This window comes from Eumetopias jubatus, unplaced genomic scaffold, assembly GCF_037043125.1.
Source record: "Eumetopias jubatus isolate StellerSeaLion01/CBP00866 unplaced genomic scaffold, mEumJub1_p1.0 scaffold_11, whole genome shotgun sequence".
NCBI classification, from domain to species: domain Eukaryota; kingdom Metazoa; phylum Chordata; class Mammalia; order Carnivora; family Otariidae; genus Eumetopias; species Eumetopias jubatus.
The window spans coordinates 4,092,168-4,115,183 of record NW_028274817.1 but is presented as its reverse complement, the minus strand read 5'-3'; the positions used below and the strand labels follow the sequence as shown (position 1 = coordinate 4,115,183).

Here is a 23,016-nt window from a genome sequence, read left to right as displayed (position 1 = left end):
CTCTCGCTCCTCTCAAACAAATAAATAAAATCTTTAAAAAAAAATACGGAATTCCATATTCACTAAATGTGTTGTGAGGAGTCAGCAAAGAAAAGCTTGGGAAAAACTCTCTGGGCTCACCAACTCCATTTTCATATATAGTTGTTTGCCATACTGGAACTCCCACCATTTGGTGTAATTTTAAAAATAAAAAAAAAAAAAATACAATACAGTAAAATAAAATTGAGGTCGTTTGTAATGTTACGTGGCCAATGCCCGACTCGCCTTTACTTTCACCTCCTTATTCTGCTTGCGTTTTTGGCAAAATTTAACAGTTGCTTCTTTGCACTGTGGGGCCTTGTCAACAACAAGCCCCGTCGTCTCCCAGGGGCTCGCTGTGCCTGTCCTGGATGCACGCAGTCCCTCTCCTACATGAGTCATGGGCTTCAGAGTTGATGCAAAATGCACACTGAAATGCCAGTGTCGGTTATTCCTGCTTTCTGCATTTAATATGTGAGTGACGAGCACAGCGTTGGTAAATAAAACAAAACAAAACAAAAAAACCCTAGATCATTGATTTTGACAGATGCGACATTACTTTTTAATGGAAATGTTTAAAGCAGTAATCAGCAATAAGTGAAAGTACATTTTGCACATTGACTTCCTCTCTATGTGATTACATAAACACAATCTGCTTTTTTACCTTCTCAAGTTGTTTTATTCTGTATTTACCTGAAGGAGTGGCATTGGGTCCCTTGGCCCCAATCATCTGGGTTTTTAGGATGTGTGTTCGGTGACTTTGTCTCGGTCCTGAGACTGTCAGATAATCGTGGTTGGTGAGTTGACAGCTCTCCGCGGCGTGCCACCCTTAGCCCAGTCATGCCTTCATCAACCAAGCTTCTCATTTGAAGGGGAGGTTGAACTGAGAGATCCAAGGTAGGGCAGAATGACAACTCATTCCCCCTCGCTGGGCCCTGGAAGCAAGAAGGAGATGCAAGGTTATAAACATTTACAGATGAGCCCTCCTTAGAAAGTTTGAGGACTCGTGAAAAGGCAGGAAGGCTAAAGACCAAGAGAGAATGTTCATGCAGTAGCAGAAGGGACAGTGCCAAGCAGTGAGGCCTTTATGAGGCCTCACTTTTTTTTTTTTTTCTAAGAGGGGTGCATTGAAATTATTCTCCTTTTTTATCATTGTCGTTAAATTCATGTGACATAAAATTCACCATTTTAAAGGCGTACAGTTCAGTGGCATTTGGTACATTCCCAAGATTGTGCAGCCGTCACCAGTTCCAGAATATTTTCATCACCCCGGAAGGAAATCCCACACGCATTAGGCAGTGACTCCCCATTTCCCCTCCCTCAGCCCCTGACAACCACTAATCTGCTATCTGTCTCTGGATTTGCCTATTTCACATAAATGAGTCGTGCAGTATGAGACCTTTTGTGACTGGCTTCTTTCACTTGCTGAAATGCTTTCTAGGTCCATCCATGTTGTAGCCTAGATCGTACTTCATTCCCTTTTTATGGCTGAATGATACTCCATCGTATGGATGGATATACTACCTTTTGTTTGTTCATCAGATGATGGACATGTTGATGTTTCCACCTTTTGGCTACTGCAGATAGTGCTGCTATGAGCATGGGTGTGTAAGTCTTTGTCCGAACACCTGTTTTCGTTTCTTTTGAATTGACTCTTTCAGGAGAGGTAACATAGTACTGCAGAGATAATATGGTACTCTTCTTTCATCTTGTGATTGGGACCCTCATACTGCCTGAAACACCAGGAGGAGTGCTGAGAGCTCCCATTTACGGAGCCACCCTTGTTCTGTGCCTGGTAGATATTAAGTTAGGTGCTCTGTCTTACTTGAACCTCACCAGTAAACCTTAGGTAGGTTTGGGTCTCCGGTCTGAGCAACAGAATTGCAGAGTGATTCTATTTGTGGTAGGATGATTGGAGGGAAAGCATAGAAACAAATGCATCAGTGCATTCAGTGTGGTATCCAAGGAGCCAGACCACACCATTCCTTTGAGCTGACATTATACTTAGAAACTTTCTCAGAACCCGGTGGCTACATTCATCCAGACCTAGTCCAGTAAAAAAAGCCATTAGCTTTTTGGAGACAGTCTCAAATCATCTCAACCATGATCACTGTATCTGAACTCACCTAAGGAGACCCGAATTGTCTAGGCTTAGTGAGAGTAGATACCAGTCTTTTCCAAAAGCTCCTTTTGGAAGACCTTACGCTGGAGCTTGCAACATAAAGGACTCCAAGAGAATGCATTTCCAATGCATGTGTGAAAATGAAACACAGGATCAAGACATGTCAGTTTCTACTATGGCATCTCAGTGTCAAGTCTCTCATAATCAGAACGACCTCCCCTCTCCCTACCCACCACTGGCTAGGCTGAGCAGGTCCTGTGCACAAACACCAACAGAGCAGTTAGGACGTGTTTAAATGCTAAGCATTATTCCTGCAAACAGGAAAATAGAGCATGAGACCGGAATGGGAGAATTATAATATAGAAATTAAAGATGCCAAATGGTCAGCCATGGAGACCAAAGGTTGTTTAAAAAAAAAAAAAAAAAAACATTTTTAACAGAAGCTTTTACCTTCTAGTGACTCTTTGAAGTCAGAGATCCACAATCACGTGTACACATCGTTTCAGGGAAAAAGCGATAGTGATTGTACCCTGAAAATATCTGTTAGAAGTTGTGTGTTCTCTCCACAATCCCTGCTGCATTTTTGGCTTTCTAGGTTGGGACTGTTTGGGAAGCAGATAGGTCCGTGCTGCCTGCTAAGGTGGTGTGGCTTTGCTGACAGAGTGTAGGAAAGCAGAGTGAGAGTATACAGAAGTCGTCGGATAGACACAATTTGAATCTGGCTCTACCACTTACTGGATGACCTTGGGCCAAAGACCTAAGCCTCTCTAAAATGGAGGTAACACTAGCACCTCCTTTACTGGGTCATAGTGAGGATTTAGTGACTAAGTGAATGGATACAGGCGAGATCATTTGACACTCTGCTTAGCACAGAGTGTTTACCGCTTCACGCAGTGGTCAGCATCCTTGGCTTTCCCACTAGCGACGATCTAAAACGTCTCATATGCTTTTGGATGCTGGCTCCATTTCTTTGCCTTTCGTTGCAAGGAATAGGATGTTAAAGAGAGCTGCTGAGATCACTACCTGGCAGACCGTCAGTATGTGGCGAACCTGGCCGTGGGAATTATACGTGTAGTCGTGAAGAGCCTGGCTCTCAGAAGAGAGAACGAAAATGCCCTGAAAACCATAAACACTACACATATCCGTGGTTATTCTTCCTCGTGGCCCTTTTAAACATTGATTGGAAGTCCCCTCTTTTGGATCCATTGGTAGATCTTGCCCTTCATTTTGGCTTCGGTGACCACAGGCATCTGCTAGGGACAGGACGGAACATCCTAACTGCCCCCCCACAGGCATTCACTGGATGTGAACGACCTTTCTTCCCCTCTGACCCCTGGCAAGTTTCAAACCAGAGGTCACAGGAAAAAAGGCCAGGTTGCCAATGACACTGCACCAAGTCTCTTCCGGGAAAATTACGTGGCTCTAAACAAGAGTTTCTCTTCAGAGGACTGAAGTGGGTGGACAGCTGAGTCACACCGTTCAATTATACTTCTTCCTTTCTCTCCTCCTGGCCTGGAGATGCTGTACTCACCATGGCTTTCCCTCAGAGCTTGCCCAGAATGGGAAATAATCCCTTGAAGTCAACGTTGGACATTGGAATATTTCAGAACAGGGTTTGAATGGGGTACAGTGTCCTGTACGTAGCGTACGAGTAAATATCCGTGTTGCAGGATGTTCCATTTTTCAAAGCTGGCTATCACTAACACAGTTGAGAGCTACACGATGTCCTTTAGCCAGCTGACTACAGTTTTACCTTCAGCCGGCTGCTCTGGGCATCACAAATCTAAAACCCCACCCTGGCCTTCCCCACACTATGCTTACTGCATGGCCATTTTCCAGCCAGGCCTCTGGGGCAGGCAGGGAGACCGTGGCGCGTCCACTGGCATTTGACTAGGGTGGCATGACCCAGTTGGCCAGGCTTCTGGAGAGCGCACACCTGCGGGGTCCTCTGCATGCCCTCACCTTATCCCACTGAACCTGCAGTTTTCCTTGGGGTCAAATGTGTCTTCGTGTGCTTCTCGGGACTTAAAGGACCCCTGAAAATTAGGAGTTAAATCTGGAATCAATTTTCATTTACAGCTAAGAAGCAGTTATTCATGCTGTGCTTGCAGTTCAATAAAAGATCTAAAGATATAGACCTTGTGCTTCTCTTTCAATATAAGCAGCCTAATCAGTCTCAAATGTTTTCTTAACAAAGAAATTGTATTGACAGCTTTATTAAAATTGCTGTCTTTAAAGTTTTAAGCTATCCACAATTTGACCTATTCCAAAGACTTCTAGAACGTGTGGTGGCCAAACTCAAGAGCTCCCTCCTGCATATATCCGCAGAACCAGGTGAACGTCTGCTTAACGTTTCACCGACTGATGATCATGATGTTGGATTTGCGCAGCTCTGGGCACGTGGCCTTGTACTCTGCTGGCAGGACAGTCTGGGGGGCCCTGGGCTCTGAAGCCAGGCTGGATCTGAGCAGGGCTCTCTCGGGCCCGGCCACCTCACACTGACATCAGAAGCAGCAGACCTTTAGAAGTACAAAGGCTGTAAAGAAATGGGTATTGTTTGAAACCGCCTTTAGGGCATTTCAATATTAATTCCATCTTGTTATTAATGTGAATTAGACTGAAATATTAGAGGACTTCATTTAGCTCCATAGGAAGTTTAGAGAGTGAGCACGGTGACAGGAAATGTTTGGTCAGGGACCAGGCTCAACTCTGTAAGCTAGAGCTTAGAAACATATGTCGTTGCAAGTGGCCCCCATGTACCCCATTTTATTCAACCGGATCCTTTTTTATTTTTCTGCTTAAGGATCACGCTAGCACCCTTAGAGACGTGTGCTTCATTCAAAGCATTTTACCGGGCATGTGTGGCCTTTTCCACTGGGTGCTGGTGGCGGGGCTGCACCTCAAGTATGTTAACATATAGAGAAGAATCGTGTCTTCTTAGCTCTTGCCCTGCACTTCATACTTGTATTTTTTGGCTGAAGCTCACTCACATCTCACACACAGGTAGCTTGCTTTTCACCCAGGTTCTTGATTTTGGCTTTATATTTGATCCAGTTTCACTTGTTTGTTTTTATTATTGTTGGGCTAGCTCCCCGGCCAGGTCGTTCTGAGATCATTGCAGATGAGCTGAACTCCCTGGTAGCAGAAGATGCAAACATTCCGGCCGCTTTGGGGATATGGTCCTTATACCTGGGATGCCCGTTACACTTTCAAAACACAGTAGTCAGGTTAAACTCAAGCCCACATTCACGTTTAAAGTTTGCTAATGAGAACAATGCAATACATTTTGCTCCTGCTATTAGCCAGCTCTCTGGAAGCTGATGCGCTGTCGCGAACGCATTCGTTGTGACAACAGACACTCTTCCCCGCTATAATCGGTCCTCTTGTTTCAGCTACAGTTCTCCCTCATCATGCTGAACAAGTTGTTACCTCCCCGGGGTTTCTCTGCATTTCCATTTACTTTGTTATCAGCAGAAAGGCTGGGGAAGGCCCCCTTCAGTAATGACATCAATATGGCATACACAGCAAGAGAGGTCAGCCTGTCAGAGCTAGAGAAACAGCAGATGGATTAGGATGAAACCAGGTGCAAAATAACTTTGATAGAGTCTTTTAATGTAAACAGTTTATCTGTCATTGGCTTTCATTGAAATGCCCCACAAAATGGTAGAGTTTGGGCAGTTAAGCCTGCAGAGTGTAGCTGAATAAAACCCGTACGTTGTCATACAATTAGAGAATGAGAGGACATTTTAATTTATTCATTAAAGACAGGAAAGTAAATAGGATAACATATAAGGTTAATAGAATAACATTGGCCTTCATATTCCCAAGATTGTGTTTCCCATTTGGCTGTATTAGCATAGAGACTAGATTAATAGGAAACTGCTTAGGGCTTGTATGATGTGATTTTTAATATGCTCCAGGCAAGTCTGTGACTGTTTAGAAACCTGCGTGCTGATTTTTTTTTCATTGTAATTAGCTCTCCTACTTTTAGTACCAAATATTTTGACTCATAATCTCCATAGATTGCCTTTTTATTGTAATCTCAATAAAATGCTTAGAGCCCACAGAGATGCAGAGAAGCACTGTGTTTTCGTGTGTGGTGCTTGTCACAACTGATGATGAGATACTGCCTAATGTCCACTACAGCTTATGAATGATCCATCTACGAGCATTCCAACTGCAAAGCCACTGGCCCGCAGCGAGTTAAAGTCAGACGTGGGTGAGGGTGTGCTGCGTGCCCTAAGAGCCAACTGGAAGCAAAAAATGGGTTTGACCCGTTATTTCAGAAAAGGGGATCCTCGTGTAGAGCAGGGATGACCAAGGCGCCTATCTGTGAAGAAGGGGGCTGGGGCGGGGTAACAGTCACCTCTGGGAAGTGGGGATCACTAAGTTGACTTGAATTCAAGTTGCCCTTGTCACTGCCCCCCCCCCCCCGGGTTGGTCCCGTCTGCACTCTCACCACACCCTTTGCCTGGTCCAAGCATGTTCTTTTCTTAGGCCCCTTCGTCGCCCCAGTTTGGGTCCCAGATCCACGGTTGGCGCCTGGAGGTCCTGGCTCGGAGTCATTAGCCAACAAGCCCCAGGCAGCGTACCATGTGTACTGGAAGTTTATTGGAAGTTTCCAAGTCTTGAATTTAATCAGGGTTCTAGCATATACTAGAGCAATATGAACATCTCCGGTAAAAGCTGGGTAATAAAACACTGCCAGCCTGAAAATGTGAGATTTTGAAATGTATGTGCTGGCTTTGAAAACTATACTGCGGCTTTGGTTTAGGGCCCGAGAAGGCTTTACTCTGTTCCCCAAATATCTGCCATCTGCTGGAAAAGCTACCAGGCAGGCTACAAACACCCAGGATGTTGTCCTGAATGGGAAACAGAATCTATCTTATTCCTAAGCAGCTATGTATATGTGTACATGTACATATATGTGTGTGTGTGTGTGTGCGCGCGTTTTCTATTTATTTAGTAAGAGCAAAGAGATTAGGCATTGTAAATACACAGAAGAGGTACCACATTTGAGATTAGATACCAATCTAAGATTAACTACTCAGAATTCAAGTAAATGGGCAGATAAAAGCAGCAGATGCTTCCAGAATGTATGGGATGGCATAGCCCATATTTCACAGAGTACCACACAGGATTCTCTGGAATATTAGAAACATTTATGAACTTGGTAATAAATCTTTATTGCTAATGGAGGTAGGCTCAGGTTCCATATTTATCCCTGAGTCATATATGTATATAGTCTGCAGAACTTGTGTCTGAATATAGAATACCAGACCTTAAAATGGCCATAGAGAGCCTCTATTCCAGCCGCCTCAAGTTGCCAATAAGGACACTGGGGCACAGAGACGTCAGTTGGTATTTGGTGTTGTGAGATAATAGAAAATGTATATTGATATATTGGTCTCTGTGCCTGGTTCCTGGCATGGGGTTCCTAAGACCCTTGCAATTTCCTAATTTGGTAAGAGCACTAGGAGCATCTTTTGTTCTGACATTTGGTCTTTGACCCCAGTTCCTGACACAGGGCATGAAATCCCTTGGAATTTCCTGGGTGATAGGAGTGTTCTAAGGAGGTGACTCTGCGTGGGCTCCTGGATGGGAGCTTTTCACCAGAAAGACCAAGTCATGATTAGAAGCTTGGAACTTTCAGCCCTGTTCCCCCACTCGCCCCTGCCACACACACACACACACACACACACACACACACACACACATGCGCGCACACACTTCTCTGGAGAGGGGAGAAAGCCCGGAAACTGAATTAATAATTAATCATACCTATGTGAAGAAGCCTCCATAAAATCCCCATAGTATGGGGTTTGGAGAGTTTCCAGGTGGATGAACACATCCACGTTCCGGGAGGGTGATGAACCCCAAGTCCATGGGGACAGAAGCTCTGACACTTGGGACCCACCCAGACCTCGCCCTGTGTTATCTCTTCACCTGGCTGTCCATCTGTCTCTTCCATCGTGTCCTTTAACAAACTGGAAACATAAGTAAACTGTTGGCCCAAGTTCTGTGAGCCACTCCAGCCAATTAGTCGAACCTGAGGAGGGGGTTGTGGGAACCTCTGGTTTATAGGCGATTGGTTAGAATGAAAGGTGGCAGAAGTATTACGAGTGTGGTAACAGTGTGAGAGGAAAGGAGACTCACAGGCGGGAGACTAGTGGGTTTTCTTTTTTTTTTTTTTAAAGATTTGTATTTATTTATTTGACAGAGAGAGACACAGTGAGAGAGGGAACACAAGCAGGGGGAGTGGGAGAGGGAGAAGCAGGCTTCCCGCGGAGCAGGGAGCCCCATGCGGGGCTCGATCCCAGGACCCTGGGATCGTGACCTGAGCCAAAGGCAGCCGCTTAACCGACTGAGCCACCCAGGCGCCCCTCTAGTGGGTTTTCTAATGATGGATATGGTGTTGTTGCCCAGAGTATAACGTGCTCTAAAGAGACAGAAGGCCTGAATACATTAGGATGTTCATGCTAAGGATGCATCATCAGTATTCACTCCCATGTAGGTTGTAGAACAATTTTATACCATTGGGTACCTACTATGCCCTAAGAATACCCTTCCCGTTTTCCTGGTCACACGTGGTAAGGAGAGCATCTCTGTTAGGTATTGACTGTCTCCCACCACAAGACACATGTCATTTTGTGAGGGGGGGCGGTTATCTCTAGCACCAGAGGCAAGAGGGCGCAGATTGGCAGGCGGGAAGGAAATTGAATTTTCAAATCCATACACCCCAGGGGAACAGAGTAACCGAGTGCCTCTTACATTGGCCCTTCTATTGGGGAGAATAAGTAACTCCAGCCAGTGCTGAGATGCTGTGCCTGGTGTCTCCATATTTACTCCACTTAGAGAATGATTAACGTCAAGGAAGACTCTTATGAGTGAAACGTGCTTCTTCACCAAAGACCGTGCATTTTTCATTAAGTTACAACAGATCAAAACTTTAGTTATAAACCAAATCGCCAGTTGACACGTGGAACTTGCTAAAGACACTTGAAAAACTCCTACTGGTTAGCAGACTCCACACACGGGGCCAAGCAGACCTGCTGGGATGGTGGGGTGGGTGAAGCTGATTAGGAATTCAGTGAGCGGTGGGAAGCCATGAAGGACTCCGAGAAAGTCCGGATGAAAGTGGAGCATCAAAGGGGGGGGGAGAACGGGGAGACCGGCAGAGCGGCGAAGGGGCAGTGGCCAGTGTCCGGGGGAGCGGTAATGAGGATGGAGCGAGCGCCTAGCTGCAAGGAAGAGTGAGGGGGGACATGGCCTGTTGCCCAGGACCGGCTGCAAAATCCACCCCGGCAGCCCGGACTCCTCATCGTCGTCCTCTCTGTGGTGTGAAGACAAGTTTCAGGGGCCCTTGCAGCACCTCCGATCCAGATGCATGTGTCCTAGAGCTTGGTTTTTCCTCCCGCGCCCTTCCACGCCCACAGCAGTGCTCAGACGGCTCAGACGCCACAACTCAGCCCCCACTCGTTTATCTGGTCAGTGTTTATTAAGTGATTATTAGGTGCGAGATGCGGTGCCCTCCACCTGGGATGAATTTCCTCCAAGCTCTGCTGGTCAGAATTCTCTGACTACCCCTTTTATGTCTAGCACAGGCCTACTTCATAGATGCACGGAATGCAGCGAATTAAATTAAGATGGGAGAAGCCCAATACTCTGAGGAGAGAGAACATGTAAGTTCAGGGTTCAAACACCTGACATTTCCACATTTCCTTCTGGGCCCCTATCCAGAGGGGGAAATACAATAGGTGGTGTTTTCCTAAAGATTTCAGGCCCCAGGTATGAAGTCAGAAATTCAGGCATGCATCCAGGTGTTGCAAAATGCTGAGTGACATTTTCTCCTCTTAATCTGCAATCCTGGCTATGCGCGTGTGCTGCCAGCTGAAACTCCAGCCTATAGGAGATAATACAAGCCTCTGGCTGTTTTACTCATTCCAGTGAAATCTATTTAAATGCTGTAATTAAGCAATTCATTTTTATATTGGGGCAAGTGTTCTAAGTATATGTCTCTTTAATTGATTTAACCAATTCTGGAGGTATTGATTTTAGACCATCTGAATACCCTAATGATGAGTTCATTTGTTAATAGAGGAGTTTTCTCTTCTGAACTTCAGTGATCGATACAATTTACCAATACATGTCACTAGGTTAAGGTATGGCTGTGTCTCACGGAACAGCCCTGTGAAAAGTTAAAAAAGGCAAAACATAGAAACTCAAAAGCAATGCAATCGATTGTTCTTCTGTCTCATGTCCATAGTGCCCAATGTCCAGTTATTTAAGATTACCTGAATGATTGACTTCTCACTTTTTTTTTTTAATCAAGAAATGTATTGCGGGCGCCTGGGTGGCTCAGTCGTTAAGCGGCTGCCTTCGGCTCAGGTCATGATCCCAGGGTCCTGGGATCGAGCCCCGCATCGGGCTCCCTGCTCCACAGGGGGCCTGCTTCTCCCTCTCCCACTCCCCCTGCTTGTGCTCCCTCTCTCACTGTGTCTCTCCCTGTCAAATAAATAAATAAAATCTTAAAAAAAAAAAAAAAAGAAATGTATTGTATAGACCCAACTTGGGTGCATCTGCTAGCAGAACACCGGGAAAAAAACATAAGCAGGAAAGGTAAAAGCTATATAGAGCAATGCTAGTAGAATCACATTTTATGCTTGACTGGCAGCATTATTATTGATTAAGGAAAACAAAGCAGCACCTGAATACATAGCCTTGTAAAATGAGTCCACCGCTACAATATGTCTAGGCCCTCCGAGCGCTCACCTTGACAGTCTCAACAAAGAGGAAACATACTGTATTGGGTCTGTTTTCTGCCAATATGGGGGCAGGGGGAAGGTATTATGGTAAGTCTGGATACCACGGTTCAGGGCATGCTTCTTAAAACCCAAAAGGATCCTCTCATTTTTTAATTTTTTTTAAGATTGATTTATTTATTTGAGAGAGAGAAAGAGAGCACGTGAGCAGGGAGAGGGGCAGAGGGAGAGGAAGAGAGAGAAACTTAAGTGGACTCCCCGCTGAGCGTGGAGCTGGACACGGGGCTTGATCCCAGGACCCCGAGATCACGACCTGAGCCGAAATCAAGAGTCAAACGCTTAACTGACTGAGCCACCCAGGCGCCCCAAGAGTCTCTCATTTTCTAAACCAAATGTAGTTTGTTGGATTAGAATAGAACTGGGACAGAATTACCAAAGAATTTTTTTTTAAAGTTAGGTCTGTCCATAGATTATATGTAGCATTTTCTCCCTAAAAGCCCTAAAAACACAGGATGTTACGGCAAACATATAGTATAGTATAGTGTCTGAGTCGCTTGGGCTTCAGTGGAGCCAGAAGATTCTCTGCATAACAGAAAGACAAGGTCCTTCTTATTTTTGGAAAGATAGGTTTAATGAGTGAGCGACTGTGATCATGTCCTTAGCCACATCATCCCTCCTGAGGAAATAGATTTGCTCTTAGCAGGATACCATGAATAGTACAATGCTAGTAATGAGAGAAGAATCAGTTCATAAACACTCCTTGGAATGAGAGAAGTGCCTTCTCCCTGGGCATATAATTTTTCAAGATGCCATATGACCGAGGAGGCTCACCTCAGGGTTTCTCAATCTCAGGGTCAAATGTTAGTGAGAAAGCAAGGTGCCCTCCTCCTGGGGTGAGGTGTGAAAGGGGGGACCACTGATGGAGGAGTCACCTGGAAAGGAGGGAGGCTTCCTAGGCTTGCTTGTGGAGGAGGGGTAGGGGAGAGAGGAAGAGAGGGAGACAGAGAGATTTGAGTGTATGCACCTGCACCAGCCCCCGAGAAGGTTCAGGGCAGAGGCCTGTGTGAAGGCACAGGGGTCTCTCCTGCTGGCCTAGGCGGGTCGGGATCTGAACATATCCAGATCTCCCCCGAGTAAGACTTCCCAGACAGAAACATTCTGTTTAGCCCAGAACTGCTCCTGATATGGAGAGAGGAACAGAGTGGCTCGTGTAATCCTCGTTGGAATAACTGCATGGGTTCAATATGGCAACCGGTCCCCAAGTCAGCAAGCCCATAAACTCTCTGACTGTGCAGACGTGTGCCCTGAAGCCCGAAAGCACGGTCCGCAGGCAATGCATTTACATAGCGCACTATGGTTTCTAGAGCACCGCCGTGGATGTTGGCTCCTCCCACCCACCCTTGATATAGATGGGACAGGAATGATTGTCTTCAGTTTTAAAATGAGGAAACAGGTTCAGAAGTGTCAGCCTCCTTGCTAATGGCCTGATGATAGTAAGCAGCAAAGCTGGGCGCAGAACCCGGGTTTCTGGATTTCCCACTCCTCACTCTTTCCACTGTAGCCTGCAGCCTCTCGCCACACCACAGTGGAATCTATTTTCTAACATTTTAATTTATCGTATCATCCTTTTTTTATACTAGAGATTCCTTAATGGCAAGATAAGTATCATGTTAGGGAAACGTGGCACAAAATAAGTAGAATATAGGTTTTAAAAAGCATATAGATGTTGCAAATTAAAGCAGCATGAGTGTTAACTATCTAGCCTCCATCTTCCAATCAGTTTAAATTACTTTAATGTATGTTTTTGAACTCAAAATGAGCTGTAATCCCAATATGCAACCCTCTTAATGTGGATGAATTACACGAGATCCTTTCATTTTGATTCCCCTCCTTTTGCACATTTCAGAACATGGGATCGGTGTTTTCATATCCCGTTATCTCAAAAGAGGAATGTTCTCCTTGCATTTTTTTTTTTTGTAGACTACTTCTTAGACCTTAAAGACATATATAGTTCTCCCACGAATAATTCACTTCACTTTCCTTCGAAGTCTCTGAGTTGAATAATTCTCTATAGAGGGCTGAACACAGTGTCGCATTATAGCGGAAGTGAAGAACACAAACTGCGAGCTCTGTCTCGGGTCTGGCAGAGACTCCCTGTGACCGTTTAGCTTAGAGATGAAAGGTGGTGAGCACACAGGAGGATGACGTGAGCACGTCTTACTAAAGCTGTTGGCACTCTGGAATGATCCCGAGTTAATTTCCAAAGAAAAGAGAACCTCTCAGCAGAGACATTTTCAATCAATAGCCAAGCAGCCCAGAAAACATTCATTTGAATGAAGTTATTTTCTATGATGTCTGTATGAAAAGACATAGGTTTCAAAGAAACTGACCTTGAACATGATTATGTTCCTCCTGATCAGAGAAAACTAGCTGGGTCTAATTGACAGTCCTGAGGCACAGAGAAGACATTTTCAAAAACCGTGTCACTGAGTGAAAGCTAGGGTAAGCAATGCCACTGTGATTTCTCCCTCCCTGTCTTCTGCCAGTGGCATGCTCATGCTACTACATCCGGTGTGCTTTCAAAGGAAACCCCTTGAACACCATGCTTGTGACTTTACGATAAGCTAAGTCTTCAGGAACAGGCTCGTTTGGATTGGAAGGGACAGGGGAAAGTGGGTTCCTGCGATTTCCACAGTGACACGTCTTCCGCCCCTACCATACGCCATTCCAAAGCAGCCAGGACTAGGGGAGAAAGGGTGGTAGAGAAGGAAGGTGCAGGTGTGCACGGGTGGGCAGACTGGGTCCGCCTGTTCCTTCCCTCATCCTTTCCGGGGCCAGCCCTGCTTAGGGACAGACTTTCGTATCCTAACTACCTGTGAGACGTGACTTGGGCCGGCCACACACATATTGCTTGTTTTATCATTTTCACCTGCTGCCTCCCACTCTTGCCTGCTTGCTGTTCCACCTCTTGCCAAAATTCAGCCTCAGGCACAGATGGTGAGAAGATGATTTTTGCCACTGAGAGCCAAAGAAAGTGCCCAAATATTAATGGGTATTTACCTAGCAACAGAACCCGATATTTACTAGAAGAGAAGGACTTGAATTTCCAACGCTAATCTCTAAAATTGAGAAGTGTTTCATTTATTTTTTAAAAAATGGCTCCGGAATGCGTTGAGCTGTTGCCGTACACAGAAGGGTCCGGGGTACTTACTTCCACACCGGTCACCCACAATGCCAAGTCCGGTGTTAAAAATAGCTGCCGTGGCTTGCCTCCAGGAGTCACAAACATAAAGGTCTCCGAATGGACACTTTTTAAAAGGGTCTGAAGATCCTGGAGATTGCCAAACCACTGCTTCGACACTCTCCATCTTAAATATTATTTCTATAGTCTGCAAAAGTCTAGGAGAGTACAAGTTTGGTTCTGATTACATAATTATGCTACAGAAGTATGAAAAAAATCATCACTAAAACCCTCCAGGTGCTTAAACAGTTTGATAGACTGTAGCCATTCTGCCATCAGCGCCCCCAGCTGTGTTGCTTAGCAACATTTTAATTCCAGAAGAATCGAAGGAGATGCAATCCCTGTGGAGAGGGAAACAGAAATAAGAGGGCTGTTGACAGATGATCTGAGTTGTTTCTTCTAATATACTGTGAAGATCACTAGCTCTTTTCATGAATGATAAATGGACTGTACACAGATCAATGGGTTCAGCAATAAACTGGAACCAGGCTCCATGTCTAAGGCGACACAGGCCGAGAGGCCCAGAGATTTCCTCATTTCGATGATTTGGTGTGTGTTTTCTTAAAGGTTCCACAGGAAGAGATTGATCCGAGCATTCGGTCATCCCTTGGCCTTTTGTGGTGCCCGCTAATAAAAATGATTTTAGAAATGGCTACTTTGGCCTTGCTCTCACCATGCAGGTGCAGCCAGGTGTCAGGAGTCACACAGGGTAAACGGGTCCTCACCACAAATCTAGAAGTCCTAGATGTGCCCATGATCATCCCTCCTCCCCCACCCCCCACGCACCTGCCTCCTCACCCTGTCATAACAACCCAAGCAGGCCCACCCAGGGGCTAAGATCTGAGGGCAAGGCGGAGAGAGAGAGGAATGAATGTCTGTGTCTGAAAGCTGCACTTGGACAGGTAACCATGTGCCCTGGGAGAGGAAAATTGCTCTCTGTGTCTCTAATCTGCTTATCGCAAGCAGCCTGCTTCAGTTAGGTCCTTATGTTTTGGAAGAGCGTTTTATACTGCTTATTGTTTTGATAACTAGTTGTGAAGATTATGCCTGCTAATGTTGTCTAATTGCTTTTTTTTTTCTTCTGTTTACAGGCTGTTGAAAAGGCAAAACCTAAGAATAATCCTGTGAAGTAAGTTATTTTTTTATTTGTTGGAAATTTTAATTTGAATGGACTCCGTGTGTGTGTCGCAAAAGAGACCTTGAATTTTGAGTTCGTCTCTATGACGATCGAAAAACAAAAACAAACAAGGGGGGAAACCACCCAAACACAAAACACAAATCTCCAGTTGAGCGGGGACTAGCTTTTATTTTGATGTGATTTTTTTCCTGTGGTCCTGATGAGGAAGTGCCCCAAGTTGTGCCCAGTTTACATAAATTAATATGTGCCATCCGTGAAGAGCTGCCAAATACTATTATAATCCTATCCAGTGCATGGTACTTCAAGCCTTTGGGTCTTGCACATGCTAAAAAGATTATATTTTTAATTGCAAACCTTGGACCTATGACAGAGACTGAAATGGCTGAAAATGTGCCAAGTGATTTCCAGCCACGTGGGGAGGTTTGGCACCTTGGCATCAAGGCCTTGCTACTCTGTTAATGAAAAGCTCATAAAAATATATCTAACCAAAGGTTTTTCTAGGTAACAGAGAGCTATTTCCAAGGCGTTTTATGGGGCACTCTTAAATTATAAACAAGCAGCACAGCACTCTTTTAAATACACTACGTCCTAGACATCCTGTCTCTTCCAGAAGGGAAACTTTCAAATTAAGAAAGGACGTTTGTCTTGTCATTTGGGTTTGTGACCTTGGGGGTTGAAATCTTCTCTGCAGCCTGATTTCTTTTCTGTCTGTGCCCTGAAGGCGGGATTAGAGGGTGGTGCTAATGAGGCCAAGGCCCGGACTGCTGGTCCCTGGGTGGGCCATTAGTGATCTTCTTTCCCCTAGTCCGATTGCACCCTCCCCTCCAGTCCTCCCATGTGCAGATGCATGTCCCAGGTCACAAGGGATGGGGCAAGGGCTGGAGGAGTGTAAACCCAGGCTCCCAGTGGGACAAACATCTCCAAGTTCAAGCCCTCCTGATAGGAAGTAAGTCTCAGGCTCCATCTTGGCATGCCCAAGACAGCCCGTTGGTAGTATACGGGGCTACGTGCAATCAGACTCTAGTGGCCTGAAGTGGGACCAGTTTTCTCTCTGCTCCTTGTGAGGATTCGACCCTACAGATAATTATATTTTTTATGAGTTCTCGTTAATTCACAGTGCAGACTCTATCTAATGTCTAGCACTTTAAGGAATATCGTAAAGAGAAAACAGGAAAACTGGAAGAACCAAATGATTAGTAATAGAATATGGAGCGTTTTACCTTTAAATAGATTTGAAAATCTGCTCCGTAGTAAGCCTCAGTCGCGATCAACTGGTAGATGTTTAGAATTGCCTTCTAACTGAATAAAGGTACCGTTCTCAGTGTGCGTTTGGGTGTCCCGCTGCATGCGGGCTCACCATAGCTACCCCACCTGCCCAGCCACAACCACTGGGCACTTGAAGAAGAAGACCTCTTCAAGACCTCAGCTCAGGGACAGAAATCCCGGAGCATGGCTCGTGAACACTGCCTGAGAGCAGAGCAGAAGCAGAAGCAGGGCTTTTTGAGGTTGTATGTATCGTGGTCCTCTTTCTGTTTCTGATGTCTGACCGGGAATTTCGGTTACACGGGGTGCACTGAGACCCCAAATAAATGTTCTCCTGAATGAATGAACAGGTAAACAAATTGGACACATCCCAGAGAGACTGGTGGCCCCACACCAGAGTGTCAGATCGGAGGGGGGCCCATGTGTTGTAACTGATCAAGTCATCCATTATCCTATCCTTGAGTCATGGCACGTGTAAAGTGCTCCCATGTTGCTCTGCTCTGGCTCATTCTCGCTGCCCTGCCTCGGACCAGGTACCGGCTTGCTCTTGTATGTCAGAATTAACACTTGATTGAGCATACAATGGAAAGTGTGTACAGTCTTGCTGGAAAAGTCGAGGTCTGGAGGCATTTACAACTAAAGCCTGAACACAGATTGGTGCAGAGGATCATATGTGTGATTGGATGTCATCCTCTGGTGCAGAGTTTGGCAAACGGTTGGGGAAAAGAAATGAAAAGAATCGTTTGTGACATGTGAAAATTATATGAAATTCAAATTTCAGTGTCTATAAAAAAAGCTCTATTGGCACACAGCGACACTGATTTGTTTCCATATTATCTATGGCTCCTTTTGTGCCATGGTGGCAGAGATTAGTTGCGACAGAGATTGTACAAACCACAAAATGGAAACTATTTACTATCTGGCCCGTCACAGAAAACCTTTGCCGACCCATGCTCTAGCTGGTCAGGTAGAAAAAGGCACAAAGGTGCACTTTTCCCTGACTGTAAGGGTTAAACTATCTCACACACACACACACACACACACACACACACACACACACACACCCTTGTCCTTTAAAACATTGAGGAAGCATTGGCTGAGCCCTTTTCCTGTGTTCTGGACTTTCTGGGGCCGATGTACCACACAGTTCTCATTCAGAGCAAAGAGACCACTCCAAATTTACTATCTTTGAAGTCATTATGGATATGAGAGCCATTGACAGGGCAACGATGCCTCGGAAACCAGTGAGTACAGAGCCAGAGCCTTACTGCTAGTCTTCCAAGTTGTGTGGATGGATAGCTTGCAAAAGACATAGGCACGTTCTAAAATTCTGTTACTTCCCAGGATCTAACTCAGGCTGAGCAAACTTTCCATTAGAGCGATAGTAAATGAGTCACAATATCCGTTTAGTTTGCCTGTTCTCCTCTCTAAAGGTTTGCTTCCTCTTCCCTATTTCTTTTTTTTTTTAAGATTTTATTTATTTATTTATTTGAGAGAGAGAGAGCATGAGAGGGGGGAGGGTCAGAGGGAGAAGCAGACTCCCCGCTGAGCAGGGAGCCCGATGTGGGACTCGATCCCGGGACTCCAAGATCGTGACCTGAGCCGAAGGCAGTCGCTCAACCAACTGAGCCACGCGGGCGTCCTCCTCTTCCCTATTTCTCAGCCACTTGTTCAATTTACTTTTAATACCTTCATGGTTGTAAGCCACTTTCATCACCATAGGGAGACTGTGGTACACATTAATTACACTCCATATAAAGGAGAAATTAAATATATGCTTAGTGAATGTAAGCACATAATGTATCTGGATACACTAATGATTTTACCTTGAAACATTAAATATTACCTCTGAGGGTAAGAATCAAAATTGAATGTTCTTAAGATCAGTGATCAGGACAAGAGATGCTGGTGTATTTCTCAGTCTGTTGGAGCCGTGCCGGTATCAAAGCTTGATTAGTATGTTCAAACTGTGGCTCTTTAATGTGTCAGAGAGACTTTCACTTGTATGTTAATGTTCTACAGCAATTATCTTCAAGCTTTCATTGTGACAACAAGGCCTGAGAGATGTACAGATTTCTTCGACCATATGTGACTTATCACATACATTTTTTTTAAAAACACATTTCTGTTATTAAGACATATGTGGTAGTATACTTCTGCAATGTGAATTGCTTTTGGCTAAAAGCCATGCACTAATAAGTTGAGTTGAATCTAACCGAGGTTGACATCTGTTACCAAAAGAGAGAGAGGGAGGGAGGGAGGGAGGGAGAGAGAGGGAGAGCGAGTGAGCGAGAGCACAGTTGTCAAGCATAACGTTCTTCCTTGCTTTTACACTTTAACAACGTTAAACAACGTAGTTGTTGTCTTTCACAAATCAGGATCAGAATCCACTCTGTTTAGGAAATTACAGCTTTATTTAGGAACCAATCCATCTTACAGATACGGTGGTTTCATGATTGAAAATGACAAATAGCCACGAAGATTGTCCTGACCATGGTGTTTGTGCATTATTCATTTGTTCATCCAATGAATATTTATTGAGAAGCTACAGCATTCCGGGAACTGTGATAGAGGCTGAGAGAATTAAAAATAAATCTGACACAGGTCTTACCCTCGAGGAGTTTAGAGTCCAGTACGAGAGATAAAATCAGTTTGTAAAGAACTAAATACAAGATAGAGAGAGATGTTTGTTAAGTAGGAAACAGATAAAGGACGAGGGAAGCTCTAAGGACAGAAAGCGCTTCTAGTTAGCGCTCTTGGAGAAGGGTGGGGGGAACATTTGCACCAGGACTTCAAAGACTGTTGGTTCGAGCCACCGGTGCTGAGGTGGCAGGCAGAGAAAGGTCAGGTTGGAAACCAAGGCTCAGAAATGGTGACTTAGGGACCTCAGGGCTTATCCAGACGAAAGCAATGAGCTTGGTGGAGTCAAATAGCATTGAAGAGCCCTAACTGGTTACTGTGAATTGTCGTCGAGTGCCCTATTATTAAACATAAAGAGTCCAGAGACCTGGGATCTAGTCCTCAATCTAACACTAACCTCTGGTATGAAATGGGAAATGTTCCTTCCTCACTACAGACCTCAGCTACATTATTTGTATGGTGCTTCCAGCTCTTGGAAAAAAGCCGAAGCTTGAAAGCCTGTTGTGTAATTATTTTAGGAAATATTTGATGTTCAAATTTTATATAGATGCATACAAGCACATACATTATAAACATCGCATATATAATAAACGTTTATTCACATACATGCGCACGCGCGCGTGCGCACACACACACACACACACACACACAATGTCTTTTCCCACCATTTCTGCCTCGTGTACTTGTGAAGTGAGGGCCAAAAAGCCACATCATTAGAGTCTCTTTGAGATATGTTAGATAGAAGATCAGCGTGGCTCCCAGAACATTGGGGTGAGTCATTTAAATGACCCCTTACAACCAAAAGCAATTTTGCAATCGGAGTCTGTATCTCTTGTGATGCTCTTGAAGCTGTGCAGAATATCACTGGAATCACCACGTCTTCTCAGACTGAGAAGCCAGTGGATTCTGTACTGTGTTCTGCCAAACACTAGTCCTGCAGGATCATCTCCTTTAGGAATAAAAGGCTCCAGCACCACAGTTTGGCATGCGCTATCACATCCTTTCCCTGGAGTGCCCGTTTGCCGAGAGGACGGCCTTGCCTGGCACAGTGCTCCATGGAATGCAGAACTGGATGCTCAGGTCCATGGGAAATACAGTGACCACATGGGAGCCTGGTAGTTTGAGAAACCTAGGGCCTCATACCTTACGTCCCATCCCTAACAAGAATATTTGAAATGAGCAGCTGAATTAGAAAGTCAACCGTGGAAAAGAGAGAAATCCCCCAAGTCCAAAGTGACAAAGTATCTCCCGTGTCTCTTTTACGGTTTCACACTCTAAATGATTTTTATGGATTGGGACTATACTGAGGGACAGTCCTCAGTGAGGGGAATGACATTTTAGGGTTAAGTCCCTCGGAGTGAGATCTGTGATGACCACTCATTTCCTGACAGTGAGGCACCCAGCCCCATGTGCTCCCCACGCTGCCAGCGAAAGTCTAAGCCATCTCTAATCAGCTCTGGGCATTTTAAGGGTAGTCAAAGGAAAGACAGCAACATGTTGTCCAGTAGCTATAACTGGATGTGGATAGCACATCTGCATCGCACAAATTTCTGGACATCCCCCTTTTCATTGGTAATCGGAGTGGCGTCGTCTAGGCAGTCCCAGACAAGGCAACCGAGCCCTGGAGAACAGACTGCCCAGAACCCCGAGGTGCCAGATAATTCTCTCCACCTTGGACCCTCTGCCTCTTTCTCGTCACCTCTTAGGACACACACGTTCACTTTCAAACTTGTGGTTGGTTTTTGAAGTCATATTAGCTAACTTTGTGTAATAGTTTGTTTTCTTAGAGTATGGTATGGCATCAAACGTTTTCAGAAGTAACGAACCAGCAAGTTTGCAGGCACTTGGACAATTAGGCCAGCTGCACTTATGGTAACTTTATATCGATAAGGAAGAGTTTCTTCAAAGCTCCAAGCACGTTGGCTTGTCTCATTAGCATCACTGATCTTTTTAAGAGCATGAGCGCCTTTTCTCATGATGAAATGGAAGTAGCCAGCACCCATTTACTGGTGAAGCGGAGGGACCTCACATCAGCCAGCAAACGTGGGATCAAACCACTTTAAAGGAAGTGAAGCCACTTTTTCATAAAATACTTCTTTATCCAGTACTTCATAAAGTAGTGTCTTACTTTCTAACTCTGTGCTTCTTAGCATGTGCGGCTTAGACAAGAACAGACAACTCTTTCATCCATTCACACGGTCCAACCCATTTTTCGGTACATAGGAGTTACAGCCCACGTTTTATGTTAACATTACCACTCAGCAGTCTTCCAGAAGGCTGTTGAAAACTCAGCATCACATAGCTGATCTGCTAGAAATTCAAGCAAGCCATGCGCATGTGTTCTTTCGGCAAACATGAATTGTTCTGGGCTCAGTTGATGGGGACATGGGTAAGGTACAGGGTCCGCCCTGAAGGTCCTCATGCTCTCCTAAGGAAACGGGCCCCCTCATTGCACTACAGAATAGACGGGCTCTGCGAATAATGCAGGGGAAAGCGTGTGCTGCATCCCGTGAGGCACAGACAGAGGAAAGAGCACCTGCTTGGAGCGGGCTCGCCCTCGCTCCGCAGGAGTCCCCAGGTGAATGGTACAGGTGAAGCCATTCAAGAGAGCAAAACGGCACTTGCCAACGGCCTGACAGGAAGAAAGCAGAGACTTTGTTGTGAGCAATGTCTGGTAGGTAGAGGCAGCCAAGGAGAGGGGCCACTTTTTTTCAGTGGAAGATTCAGGTCCCACTTTTGACATTAAGAGGAGAGCAGTGCAGCGTAGACGGAATTAATAAAATGCTCGAAAGGATTCTTTTGTTCTAGAAAGGTAAAGGTTAGAGTTAGGGAGGGATTATAAACCACCCTTTTAAAACTGTTTGCAGAGAAATAGACATATCAAATCCTTCCTGATGAGATCTGTCTAATCCTTCTCGGTGGACTTTTATGTAAATCTCAGCTCACATAGGGTTCCTCTGAGTATCCGGCAGTTCCCTTGTGGCTTTATCCACCCTTGATTGTTTCTTACATTTTTAAACATTTTGCTTTCATACGGTTCCTTTCACATTATTCAAACATCTAGTATTTTAGGCATGACACATAACACTATTATTCTAGCTTCATTTTCTGAGTTCATTGCATAGACATAAAAATTCTTTCTGAATGTATTTTTATCAGCCACAGACGTAAGCACAGTAGGGCTATTTTGATTTCTAGGGAAATGAGGCATGCCCCCACGATAACTATGCATGGGGCTTCGAACAGTAAATCAGCCCTCCATCACCCGAAAAATATGTTCATAGTCAAGAGCCTGGGGTCATAAGTTATTACTTAGTTGACTACTAGTTGTGGGAGGGAGAACAGAGAACTACGGAAATGACTCCCTTTGGCCAGGAACTGAAACAGGAAGTAAAGAGTTTCTGCTTTATTAAAGCTTTTGCCGAAGCCAACAGCAGTTGTCTAGAAAGCCAACATTAAAAAAAGAAGGAAAAAAAAAAAGGTAAACCATTCTCCCACAGGGAAGTGCTTCCATTTGTAGAACTTACAGCATATGGGGGTAGATTACATGTCATTATAACCCAGTTTTTTATACACACACATGTTTATATACTCTGAGCCTCAATATGCCCTCATGATCCATAGTAATTTAAATCTAAGATGGAATCGGTGGTGATGGGCAGGCAGAGCAGCCATAACTCTAGAAGTTCTGAAATCTTTTCTTCTGTCTCCCTGTCCTCATCACCTGCTAATGTTTGACTGTTTTCCTTCTCCCAAGACCATATTCCCACATGTGCGTTCCACATGGTTGGGGAAAACATTTCAGAAAAGCCTTGTGGCTTTTTGCTTATTT

General features: G+C 44.9%; 1 protein-coding gene across 3 annotated transcripts in view; it reads left to right on the top strand.

Moving 5' to 3' along the window:
• The window catches only part of AFF2 (ALF transcription elongation factor 2), a 456,177-nt gene that overhangs the window by 347,388 nt on the left and 85,773 nt on the right, over positions 1 to 23,016 (top strand). For all 3 annotated transcript variants that reach the window (XR_003607226.2, XM_088028621.1, XM_088028620.1), the window contains one exon: positions 15,235 to 15,272. Coding sequence is in view for 2 of the 3 variants with exons in the window: in XM_088028621.1 (XP_087884747.1) it covers positions 15,235 to 15,272 (38 nt within the window). In the remaining variant the exon portion in view is untranslated. The remainder of the gene's footprint in view (positions 1 to 15,234; positions 15,273 to 23,016) is intronic.